Source organism: Nannobrachium achirus, assembly GCF_963921795.1.
Source record: "Nannobrachium achirus genome assembly, chromosome: 19".
NCBI lineage: Eukaryota > Metazoa > Chordata > Actinopteri > Myctophiformes > Myctophidae > Nannobrachium > Nannobrachium achirus.
This window is the reverse complement of record NC_137826.1, coordinates 54896801-54909946: the sequence shown is the minus strand read 5'-3', so window position 1 is coordinate 54909946 and position 13146 is coordinate 54896801. Positions and strand designations below refer to the sequence as shown.

General features: G+C 42.4%; 1 protein-coding gene across 1 annotated transcript in view; it reads left to right on the top strand.

The window, feature by feature from the left end:
- galnt10 (UDP-N-acetyl-alpha-D-galactosamine:polypeptide N-acetylgalactosaminyltransferase 10 (GalNAc-T10)) overlaps window positions 1-13146 on the top strand; it is a gene marked incomplete at both ends in the record, with an annotated part of 178679 nt that overhangs the window by 49232 nt on the left and 116301 nt on the right. The window contains 2 exons of the mRNA XM_080749558.1: window positions 749-821; window positions 5539-5677. Coding sequence (XP_080605684.1) covers window positions 749-821; window positions 5539-5677 — 212 coding nt within the window. The remainder of the gene's footprint in view (window positions 1-748; window positions 822-5538; window positions 5678-13146) is intronic.

Below are 13146 nucleotides of genomic sequence, written 5' to 3'. Positions count from 1 at the left end.
GAATGACATACAGTTGTACATGTGACCTTTCATGGTGTGTGTGTGTGTGTGTGTGTGTGTGTGTGTGTGTGTGTGTGTGTGTGTGTGTGTGTGTGTGTGTGTGTGTGTGTGTGTGTGTGTGTGTGTGTGTGTGTGTGTGTGTGTGTGTGTGTGTGTGTGTGTGTGTGTGTGTGTGTGTGTGTGTGTGTGTGTGCGTGCGTGCGCATGTGAGAGAAACACAGGGTGTGAACAGTGTGAAGAAAGAAGGTTGTATGCACAAACGTGACATTTAAAGAGGTGCCATAGCCATAGTTGTGTACATTTCCTGTATTAACATTACTCTAATAGACCCCCAGGTGGGGTTATAACTTCCCTGTGTATTTGTGGTTGCTTCCTGAAAGCTAAAAGTCAAAAGGCCCAGTTGAAATACACCGATATAATGACATCATAAAATCATCCCCTCCCCATTTAACATGCATGCTCGTCAGGGTGGGGTGGGGGTGGGGGTCCCCAGTTAAAATATGATTATGTTGGGGGTCGTGGAACCTGAAAAAGATGAGAACCCCTGATTTAATCGTGTTTGTGTGTGTGTGTGTGTGTGTGTGTGTGTGTGTGTGTGTGTGTGTGTGTGTGTGTGTGTGTGTGTGTGTGTGTGTGTGTGTGTGTGTGTGTGTGTGTGTGTGTGTGTGTGTGTGTGTGTGTGTGTGTGTGTGTGTGTGTGTGTGTGTGTGTTACACAGGGGTTGAACCGTGCGGTGAAGGAGGGTCAGGTGGGTCTGGACGGAGTCAGGAGGAAGGACTGGCACGACTACGAAGCCATCAGGAGAGACGCGGCGCGCTCTGGTAGGTCCACACAGAATCCAGCAGGCAGGGGTTGACACTAGGGCAGGGTTCCCCAATAGGCGGTCCCGCGGGCCATTTGCGGCCCGCGGGGGGCTACTGTCTGGCCCACACCAACCCCAGTAATAATGTTGGTATAAGAGCAGCAACAACACTAGTATATCGTCGTTGTCGGCTGGAAATCTCGTATTTCCAAATTTGTAAGTTCTTTCGCAAATCATACAAGGCCGTCGCACAAAAGTAGTGAAAACAGCAGATCTACAAGCACACAACACCTCGCACCGCAAGGCGTTGTGTGCTTGTAGATCGGCTGTTTTCATTAGTTTAAATAATTTTAAAAATTATAAATTCAAAACAAACGGTTTTGGACATACACGATTTTCACCCGACAACGACGATATCTGAACTGTCGCTGGAGTAGCGGGAACGCCACCGTTGCCCCCTGCAATGTTGTGGCCCTCGGCTTGGTACCCTAGACATAACTTGGCCCTTGGGGAAAACTAATTGGGGAACCCTGCACTAGGGCATTCACCAAATATTAGAATATTCGAATATCAAAGTCACTATTCGACGTTGTTCACCAAAGTCGAATATTCGCCATTTTTTTTTTGTTTTTTTTGTTTTCTCTTTAAAAATATATATAGTTTATAAAGCTTGGCTAGATAGGAAGTCATTAGAATGAGTTGTCAATGCACCTGGTGGATGAATTTGTTAATGCCCTATACCAGGGGTTCTCAAACCTTTTTAGGCCATGACCCCCAAAATAAACATATTTGAACTGGGGACCCCCACCCTGACAAGCACTTGGAATTGTAGGTATTAATGTGACTTGGTTCCACAGATAAATATTGTGAAAATAGCAGATCCATGTAGATCTGCTATTTTCACAATGTTTGCCTCTTGCTTACTTAATATTTGACCGTTTGGCCAGTCCCGTCGAATATTCGACTATTCGAATACTTTGAGGTCGAATAATTTGAATACTAAAAATCACTATTCGTGAATGCACTATAGTTGACCCTAAGGTTTCAGAGGCACTTGCCCATCGGGCAAGTACAGGTCATGTTCTACTTGCCCAAAAAGTAAATCGAATCGTCCATTGTAAAATGATAGGTACATTTTGAATTTACGTTCAATTTAACACTTTTAAAAAAAAAATCTTTCTGGGACTGTGCGATTAAAAAAATGTTAAACTGGTTGCACACTGCACTGCATGTTTTCGTTGCGTTTTGGAAATCTGAAACCCGGAGGCCAGGGAAAGAGAGGGGAAAGAGAGAGCGAGCAAGGGACTCAGTAGCAACAGTTGCGAAAAGAAACTTTGAGTTGTGACCGCACACACACGTACACGCACACACAGACATGCACGCACACTCACCTGCGCCTTCTCGGAATTCATCATTTTAAATGTTTGTGAAGGTCATTTGTTCCAACATAAAAAAAAAAAAATGCAATTAATTCTAGTTTCAAACCCTGCAGCGCTTTGCTCAGCATAATGAAGTGTAATAAAGTCAGCAGGAGCAGAATGCCACTTCAGAGCCTGTAGTTTATACACTGGGTTCCTGTGCATTGATGATGGTTGTGCCTTATTTGCACATTTAGACATATTTTCCGCTCCCTTTATTTTGTTAGGCTGATGCTGATGCTTTGGCGAGGCTATGTTTTTTAACACTTTGTAAGCCCCCCCAGAAACCCCTGAGCACAGGTTCTGCCGAACAAATATGCTATTTATTTATAAACATGTTTAAAAAAAACAATGCCCACATGATAACAACACGTAATGGAGTGCTCGGTACAGCGTGTATATTGATCCTTTAGAGGTCGACGTTCTTACTTTGGGGACGCGGCGGGGAGATCTCCAACATTCGTTTCCGTGCGGCGAAGCAGGGAAAAGAGCGATAGGGAAGCGGCGCCCGAGCGTGATTGAGTCCGCGATCCACGTACAGAAACCTAGACGCTTTTAATCCAGCCATGGTGGTTGTGGTTGTTGTTGATTCTCTGCCCCGTGGAGTGAAGGAGGAGCTGCTGAGCCAACCATGCAGCTAGAATGTAAGTGAACGGCGCGGCCTGCTGGAAACTACGAGGAGTACACCCACTTCCAGAAAGGAGGGGGGAGAAAATTTTAACCCTTTAGATGGATCCAAGAAGACCCAGAGAACAACGGCCGATCTTTTTTTTTTGGATAATTATCATTTATATCAAAAGTACGGGAAAGTTCGAGCGGCTAATTGGGTGGTCCGGACAAGTACGGGCAAGTACGGCCCGGCTTACAAAGTGTTTAATTTCCATACTCCACTACATCTCGGGTCCAAATATTGTACTTTTACTCCACTACAATTATATGAAAACATAGCTACTACTTTGCAGATGTAGCCTAAATTATTATATTATACAACATAGTACCTTTAGCCCTGTTTTATAGACTATTTGAAAATAGCCGATCTACAAGCTCACAGTGCGTCGCGCTGCGCTGTGACACGTTGTGATCTTATTTCGATGTCATCACTTTCGTAGCCTACTTTTACCCAAGTACATTTTGAATTCCGGACTTTAACTTGTAACAGAGTATTTCAATAATGCAGTATTGATACTTTTAGCTAAGTAAAAAATCGGAGTACGTTTTCTTCCACGGAGAACAGAAATCCAGAGACTAGAGAGTGCTCTATGAGTATGATCACAGCAGCTGCAGCCCATGGCCATGATCAAGCCTAATTTATCTGTTGCGCGCAGAGAATAGCAGACCTCCAAGCTCAGAGTCAGACCGGGCACATCCGCGACGCGATGTGAGCTTGTAGGCTACTGTATGACTGAAGCTTGTACAGCCAGCTGTTCTCAGCGTCGCTGTCTATATAATGCTGCGCTCATACTGTGTTAGGCTACAGCCTATATAATTTGAAAAATCACACCCGTGTGAACTGAGCGGTGGTCGTGGAGGCTGCGCAACAGCAAAACAAATATATATATACCTGTATATATATATATATATATATAATACAAAATATTAAAACAATATTAAACAAAATATTAATAATAAAATGCATGTCACTCAGGCCGCCACTGGTATCCATCCATTGTGTGTGTGTGTGTGTGTGTGTGTGTGTGTGTGTGTGTGTGTGTGTGTGTGTGTGTGTGTGTGTGTGTGTGTGTGTGTGTGTGTGTGTGTGTGTGTGTGTGTGTGTGTGTGTGTGTGTGTGTGTGTGTGTGTGTGTCTCTGGTCTGTTCTGGCCTGAACAACAGCGCCCCTCCCTTAACATGTGTGGTCAAAAAAGGTACTGTAGGCTACATACAGACAGACACGCAGACAGACAGACATACCCACACACACGGCCACGTATAGGAGCGTTGTGACCACCGCTCAAAAATACCCAGCAGAATTTGGGAAGGCATAGCCTCCCCTAGCCTTCATTACGCGCCGCCTATGCCCTCAAGGTTGGAGAGGTGGATTCACTGATTCTGGCTCTGTTTACTGTACTTTACTACTTCATCTGTACACTGCAGAAAGGAGGGAATGTCTTCACACCAGGGGTTCCCAAACCTTTTTGTCTCAGGGCACCCCTATAAATATCTTTTTCATCTGAGGCACCCCTACATTATATTATAATATTACCTACATGACCTTCATAATTTTCACTCCCAGTACCTTATATTCATGGCATATTTTAGGGATTATGTCGCGAGGAAAACATTGAGATAATTACCATTTGGTCAAAACCTACTGAAAATAACTTTGTACTTCAAGTTTAAAATCATACCAAATATTTGTTTAAGTGTTCAAACAAATTCTAAATACCGTATTATCAAATGATCTCGCGGCACCCCTGGACTGCCGTCGCGGCACCCCAGGGTGCCCCGTCACCCACTTTGAAAATGCTGAACGTTTTATCAGAGAAGAGAGAGAGAGTGAGACTGAAAGGTGGTCTGGATTCATTGGGCAGCATTCCAATTTATACACAATGGATTTGGGATGTGTTTTTTTGTTTGTTTGATTGATTGATTGAGTACTGTATTAGACAGACAAACGTAAACGGCAACGAGTTAGTCAGACATTTGGGCTAAAAGGATAACGCTAAAGGACTTGTTTCCATTGTGGCCTTACTGTATGTAATCAATTCTTCAACAAAGCATGAAAATACCAAAACCCGACGTCATAATCAATACGGCAGTGAATGCCATCACCTTGCTATGGGAGAAGTGAGTTTCCCTCCCACTTTTGGCCTCCTGAAGGATGGATTTTCAGGCCTGTTTTGAGGCCTGTTTGAACGCAAATCTGTGTCACTTTAGATTTGAACAACTTTAACCATTATTTTATGCTTTATATACAAAAAAGAAAAAAAAAAGAAAAAATAATAAAAAATAGCAGATATACAAGCTCACAGCGTGGCACCGAGTGCCGCGCTGTGAGCTTGTAGATCTGCTATTTTGGAAAAATCTTGAACATATTTTGCAAAATATTTTTGATTCTATCCACAACTTTCCTACATTCCATTGTGCATTGCGCAGAATGTTGGCCTCTTGCTTACTTAATATTTGACAGTTTGGCCAGTCCTGTGGAATATTCGACTATTGGAATACTTTGAGGTCGAATAATTAGAATACTAAAAATCACTATTCGTGAATGCCCTATAGTGACTTGTTGTATAGATGTTATAACTCGGTGTGTGTGTGTGTTTGTGTGTGCGTGCGTGCGTGTGTGTGTGTGTGTGTGTGTGTGTGTGTGTACCAGGTAACGGTGAGCAGGGCAAGGCGTTTCCTCTGAGTGATGCTGACAGGGTGGACCAGGCCTACAGGGAGAACGGGTTCAACATCTACGTCAGCGACCGCATCTCCCTCAACCGCTCTCTGCCGGACATCAGACACCCCAAGTGAGTCTCTCCCCACACTCTGTGTGCGTGCGTACGTGCGTGCGTGCGTGCGTGCGTGCGTGCGTGCGTGCGTACGTGCGTGCGTGCGTGCGTGCGTGCGTGCGTGCGTGCGTACGTGCGTGGTGCGTGCGTGCGTGCGTGCGTGCGTGCGTGCGTGCGTGCGTGCGTGTTTGGCTGGGCGTGTTCCTAACCCTTTATTATTGTCATCAGTGTGGTACCACACTGTCAGGACCCTTTATTATTGTCATCAGTGTGGTACCACACTGATGACCACACTGTCAGGCGCTGATGCCTGACAGCGTGTCGCGGGTTCAAGTCCCGATCCGACCAACTTTACTTCAAGTCACTCCTCGTCTCACATTCTCCCGATTTCCTGTCTACCTACTGTAGTATCAACAACTGCAAAAGCCCCAAAAATATCTTATTAAAAAAGATATATAATAAATATTTATTTATTTTTTTAACTTAACTTCTTCAGTGCCATATTTAAAGTGGGACCTCTTATATTGCCGGTTCGCCAACAAAGGGTTAAAAAAATAGTGTGCACACTGGTGCACACATTCGTGCACAGATCATGCACTATGCATGTGCATGCTTTTCACAGCTTTCAAACAAAACAATCCGCTTGGAAATCCGTTCAGGCATTCAGGAGAAGGCAGCCCTTATGTTTTCTTCAAATGTAAACAAACATGGCTGCCATGTTTGAAAGATGGGGTTGGTATGGGGGTTAAACATGCAATTTCGCGATCGCGATCATGGCTAGTACACTGTTGGAGGTCCAAATTTTTTTATTTTTATTATTTTTTTTAAAAAGACGTCCAGAAGACGTCTGGCAGGGAGGTCCATAGTTAAAAAGATGTTTTTATTATAGAAAACGTCTTTTTTGGCAGGGTATGAGTTAATTGTCTCCACCAGCCGAAGGCAGGGGGAGAGTATGTTTTCGCCCCTGTCCGTCCGTGCGTCTGTCCGTCCGTCCGTCCGTCCGTCCGTCCGTCCGTGCGTCCGTCCGTGCGTCCGAGGAAGCACAATCATCAGTGTATTTTGGATTCATGGCAATTTGTGTTTTCAGATATTTAACCACTTGAACCGTCAATACTTAGTACACTTGACCTTTCACTCTGTACTTAGTCTGCTCTTTTTCCACTCTACACCAAAGCTATTTGCCGAAAATAGCCGATCTACAAGCTCACAACGCCTCACAACGCGAGGCGTTGTGATCTTGTAGATCTGCTATTTTTGGCTAAAGTTCTCGGAATATGGACCCTAGGGTTCAAGTGGTTAACATAAAAAAGGAGAAAAAAAAATCTACCTCTCAAAGATTTGGAGGACCCCCTGTTGTAACTCTGAAGACCCCCTAGGGGTCCCGGAACCCCTGTTGAAGACTCCCTCAAGTGTGTTATTATAGACAATTGCCTTAATGTGAGACTCACTCTGAAAGACTTAAAAGCCGCTCCAACAATGAAAATAGACTGAATGTGTTAAAATGCTTGAACAGCACATTGTGCTCCGCTGTGTCAAGATAACCCTGCAAGGCCCAGCGTTGCTTTTTGGCAACATTTTTTAAATCATTTTTCACATTAACATCACCATTAAATCCTATTGTTTAGTATTACAATGCCATTGGCCACGATATTTGCATATAAATACCCCCCACAGGGGCTGACATTCACACCTCCCAGAGAAGTTGAAATTCCAGCGTCTGGACGAACAACATCTCACTTTTTAACTGAAGCTATTCCTCACTAAAACATAAGTAAAATGCCTGTAATATATTTTTTCGTGATCATTAGAATGTCTAGAACATGTACATGTGTTATTATTGTGAAAAATATCCCCAAAATGCAAATTAGAGCATGATTTATGATTTATGGCTATAAAACCTTACAAAAACATTATTAATTTTTTAACATTACATTTTCCTGTGATTAGGACTCCTATAAAAGCATCTGATTTTTTATTTTTATTTTTGGCCAGTAGAAATTAATTCGGGTCTTGCAGGGATAATGCATTGTTGCACTGTGCACACACGGCGAGCACAAAGCTGTTAATAATTAACAACCACATTATTATCTTATCTGGAGCTGTCTCGCTGTCTTATCAGAGAATAACCTTTCCTCCTCACATTAACAGCTTTATTTAATGGCCAACAGGGACGTGCAGAGAATGTTAGAGAGGCAGGCGCTGACATTTCTAAAAGGGCCCTTTGGTGAAAATATTGAAAATAGCAGACCTCCAAGCTCACAACGCGTCGCAGCTTGACGCGTTGTGAGCTTGGAGGTCGGCTATTTTCGGTACTTAATACCACACTGAACTAAGCATAAAAAAGGCAATACTGGAGAGGTGGCGTAACGGCAAGGATTTCTACACAGTGAGGACAATTCTTTTAACACAAGATGTTGTATTTAGGTTCAAGAGAGTTTGGACAAGGCAATTCTCTTGAATGCTGCCTTCAGGTATGGCATGGAAAGAGGGGCATTTGCATTTCTTTCACCATAGTAAAAACTGCATTCATGATCTGGAGAGGGCACTTTGTACAGACTGATGAAAGGGAAGGGGCTCAAGCCCCCTTTGATGTCTATGTGTGCACGTACGTGCCTGATGGCACTAACCCTGATGGCACGTTGTTTCACCCATGGGTGAAACAAGGGAAAGGGAGACCTTTGTGATTCCCGTCGGGGAACCTCCGTTTCAGCTCCATGGGTTAAAGGACAACTTTGTTCTTTTTTACAACAAGGGTTCATATTTTAGATTGTAATTACAGAAAATAAAAGATGAGTGTTAAAATGTGTTCATTTACAGCTTTCTATCGTTTTAGCGATTTGGACTATTTTTGATTTCAGTGGCTCGGGGCATGCGTACTAATTGGCTAAATGTTTTTAGACACATTAAGCCCATTCCCAAGATGCACCATAATCCTTCATGGACAGATGTGACTTATGGGGGCTGGTAGTGTAAATAGTAATAAAGAAATTGCTGGCTTATTGTGTCTAAAAATACATATTTATCCCTGTGTACGCATGCCCCCACCCAAAAAAAAAAAAAAAACGATAGAAAATCAAAACATGTTAACACACACCTTTTCTTTTCTGTAATTACAAACTAAAATATGAATCCTTGTTGTAACCGGGATTTGACCTTCATGTTTCCCACCTCTCTATCCATTCGGCTGGATGGCCGGTGGTGGAAATTCAATTTACTTTTGCGTCGGGCGATCTGTGCACGCGCTCCGTGCACACGCTCCGTGCACGCGCTCCGTGCACACGCTCCGTGCACGCGCTCCGTGCACGCGCTCCGTGCACGCGCTCCGTGCACGCGCTCCGTGCACGCGCTCCGTGCATGTGCTTGTAATGATTAGCAAGCCGACTTCCCACGCTCCTCAGATCTTTTTTCGGAATGAAGCTACGACTTACAGCTGAGCAGATATACGTGTTTCTGTTTACAATACAATCTAATCAGAATGAAGCTACGACTTACAGCTGAGCAGATATACGTGTTTCTGTTTACAATACAATCTAATCAGAATGAAGCTACGACTTACAGCTGAGCAGATATACGTGTTTCTGTTTACAATACAATCTAATCAGAATGAAGCTACGACTTACAGCTGAGCAGATATACGTGTTTCTGTTTACAATACAATCTAATCAGAATGAAGCTACGACTTACAGCTGAGCAGATATACGTGTTTCTGTTTACAATACAATCTAATCAGAATGAAGCTACGACTTACAGCTGAGCAGATATACGTGTTTCTGTTTACAATACAATCTAATCAGAATGAAGCTACGACTTACAGCTGAGCAGATATACGTGTTTCTGTTTACAATACAATCTAATCAGAATGAAGCTACGACTTACAGCTGAGCAGATATACGTGTTTCTGTTTACAATACAATCTAATCAGAATGAAGCTACGACTTACAGCTGAGCAGATATACGTGTTTCTGTTTGTAATACGATCTAATCACAATGATAAAAAAGAATGAAGCTACGACTTACAGCTGAGCAGATATACGTGTTTCTGTTTGTAATACGATCTAATCACAATGATAAAAAAGAATGAAGCTACGACTTACAGCTGAGCAGATATACGTGTTTCTGTTTATAATACGATCTAATCACAATGATAAAAAAGAATGAAGCTACGACTTACAGCTGAGCAGATATACGTGTTTCTGTTTATAATACGATCTAATCACAATGATAAAAAAGAATGAAGCTACGACTTACAGCTGAGCAGATATACGTGTTTCTGTTTATAATACGATCTAATCACAATGATAAAAAAGAATGAAGCTACGACTTACAGCTGAGCAGATATACGTGTTTCTGTTTATAATACGATCTAATCACAATGATAAAAAAGAATGAAGCTACGACTTACAGCTGAGCAGATATACGTGTTTCTGTTTATAATACGATCTAATCACAATGATAAAAAAGAATGAAGCTACGACTTACAGCTGAGCAGATATACGTGTTTCTGTTTATAATACGATCTAATCACAATGATAAAAAAGAATGAAGCTACGACTTACAGCTGAGCAGATATACGTGTTTCTGTTTGTAATACAATCTAATCACAATGATAAAAAAGAATGAAGCTACGACTTACAGCTGAGCAGATATACGTGTTTATGTTTGTAATACAATCTAATCACAATGATAAAAAAGGCGACCCGGAACCGATTGCGCACTTCCGATCGGGAGAGAAAAAAAAGCAACCATTTTTGGGCAATCAATGTGTTTCCACCACGACAGCAGTTTTCCCGGTAAACCTGAGCGCAACGGTGGGGGCTAATGGGCAAGGAGGGTCGCGAGCTTATGAGAAACAACTAAAACAAGACCTTAAAACCTGGTGAAAACAGCTGTGTGCATTAGCACAAGATCAGATGAGGATAAAGGAAATCATTAAATAAATGGAAAACATTAAATTAACTTCTGAAAAGGCTACACTAGCCTACTAGTAAAACTAGTGGAACAGCGATCCTGCCACACGTGAATAATTGTAGTTGTAACTAAGCAATAACACAGACAATATCAATCCTTAGTCTAGTAGTGGGAAGAAGAGGTTATCATCATGGCCCCAAATAACTTTTAAATATCTTGCAATTGGCGACAAGTCTCTTACGAAATGTCTCGAAATGTCTCAGTGTCTCTCATTACATAAAGCTATATAACCTCTCCATCATCTGCAATAGTCAGTGGTGTGTGTTCCCCACACTCCCGTGCCCCCACCGTTGCGCTCAGGGTCACCGGGAAAACTGCGGTCGTGTTTCCACCACTGCATTCATCTATTCCCACCTCCCCTAACCATCCATTCAGCTATGCCCGCCTCCCCTAACCTCACTCTAGAGGATGACATTTGACAGGAATTCCCGTGGGATTCCTGCAGGACAGGAGTCAAATTTGTATTAATGCCAGGATCGGGACGGGACAGGAATGAAAATCAACAGGAGTGGGCAGGAGCGGGAATCATCCCAGACCAGTTCATCAAATCGCAGAAATAAATTGCACAGGAAAGTGAGGTCTTTGAACTGCGAACATTGTAAAATTATACATTATATAATAATAAACATGATATCAAATATAATATGGATCAAAATAGAAAAACATCTGCACGATTTTCATTGTACAGGAGTCGGACAGGACGGGATTTATTTTTTTACTCTGGCCCAGGATTGGGATGGGACAGGATTTTTTCTGCGGGAGTGGGACGGGACAGGAGTGACAATCCACTCCTGTGTCATCCTCTACCTCACTCCTCTATCCATTCAGCTATGGCCTCCTCCCTAACGACTCTGCTCCTCTCCATTGTGACGCAGTCAGCAGAGGTTCCAGTCAAGTTGATTAATCTCCAGGTGAATCTTAACGGCCCCAGACCTTATCAAAGTGTCCTCCGTATCAGGAAGCAGGGAACGGCCTTCTGTTATTCAACCATAACAAGCATTTATCACAGTCAATCCTGACACTTCAAAGTGCAGAGACTGAGTTGGTTGATTGAATCCCAACTGAACAAATCCTCTCTCTCCCTCTCTGTAATACTTTTTTCTCTGTTGATAAAGATTAGTTTGTAAGCTGAGAGGGAGTTGCTGTGTAGTTTAATCCATTTAGGCCTAGGATTATTGAATGCTTTAACCAGTGAACAATAGCAGATCTACAAGGTGCCGCGCTGCGAGCTTGTATATCTGCTATTTTTGAAAAAGTCGTGAAAATGTGTGCAAATCTTTGAATATATGTATTTTTCAAAGCAAACGTTTGTAACGCAAATTTTGCTTCTGGGGGGTCCCTGGAACTAAATATTTTGAGATGGGGGTCTGTGGCCAAATAAATATAATTTTGGGGGTCCTTCACATGAAAAGGTTTGAGCACCACTGACATAGTAGTCTCTCAAGAACAGACTAAACTGAGCTCGAGTTGAGCGAAAAATACCTTTTCTTTGACGATGGCTGGCCAGATTGCTGACATAGAAACATGGGGTTTTTCAAAAAAACCTTAGAAGGATTCAAAAGACACTTATAGAATCGGGTCAAAATTCTAATTTTCACGATTTTTCAAAAATAGCAGATCTACAAGCACTGTGAGCTTGTATATCTGCTATTTTTCAATAGTTAAAGCATGAAATAATGGTACACAATAATGTGTACCCGTTCTGAATGGGTTTAATATGTTTCTCTATTGCTAAAGATTAGTTTGGGAGCTGAGCGGAAGGTGTGTAGGGGGAGAGAATGGAGAAAAGGCTCTGGCACAATTCACTATGGATGCTGTGATGTAGCAGACAGATTGGTTTGGCCAATATTTCTGCCGCTATTTGATTGATTACCGTTGTTCCCTATTGAGCTTGGCACATTTTCCTGGGGCAAGCTGCCCAGATCACACGTGTCACACGTGTCTTCTTATTTTATTTTTTCACTCTCAAAAAGCACCTGCAATGTAGTGCATTTGAAACTACATTGCACACATACAGAGCACATCATGGGGTGATCACTGCTTGCCTCCTGTGAATTGTTTTATTTTTATTTTTGTTTATTTTCTGTTTATTTCGTTGCTGAGTGAGGTCAGCAGACAAAGTGACGTGAGTGAGATAAAAAAAAAAAAAAACCTGGTTGACAAATTGAGGCGTGACTGACGCACAGGTGATGCAGGTTTTCATAGTAAGTGCGACCTACAGTACGGTAGCAACTACATACCCTGCCAGGAAAAAGGGGCGTGGCTTTAAACAACACTTAGAAAAGCCCACCTGGTGGCCAAAGAAATGAACTACAGATTTTAAAGTTGCATCGTACTAATTCATAGATCTCATAGAATGAAATATGCTGTCTCTGAAACGGTGTTCAAAGGATGTTATCAGTTTTTTATTGTTTAGTGTGCCGCAAGCTGCTATAAATTATGACTGTAATTGCTTTGCGTAAGATTTCCAAAAATTGACAATCTACAAGCAACGTGTCACATCGTGGCAACCATGCTAA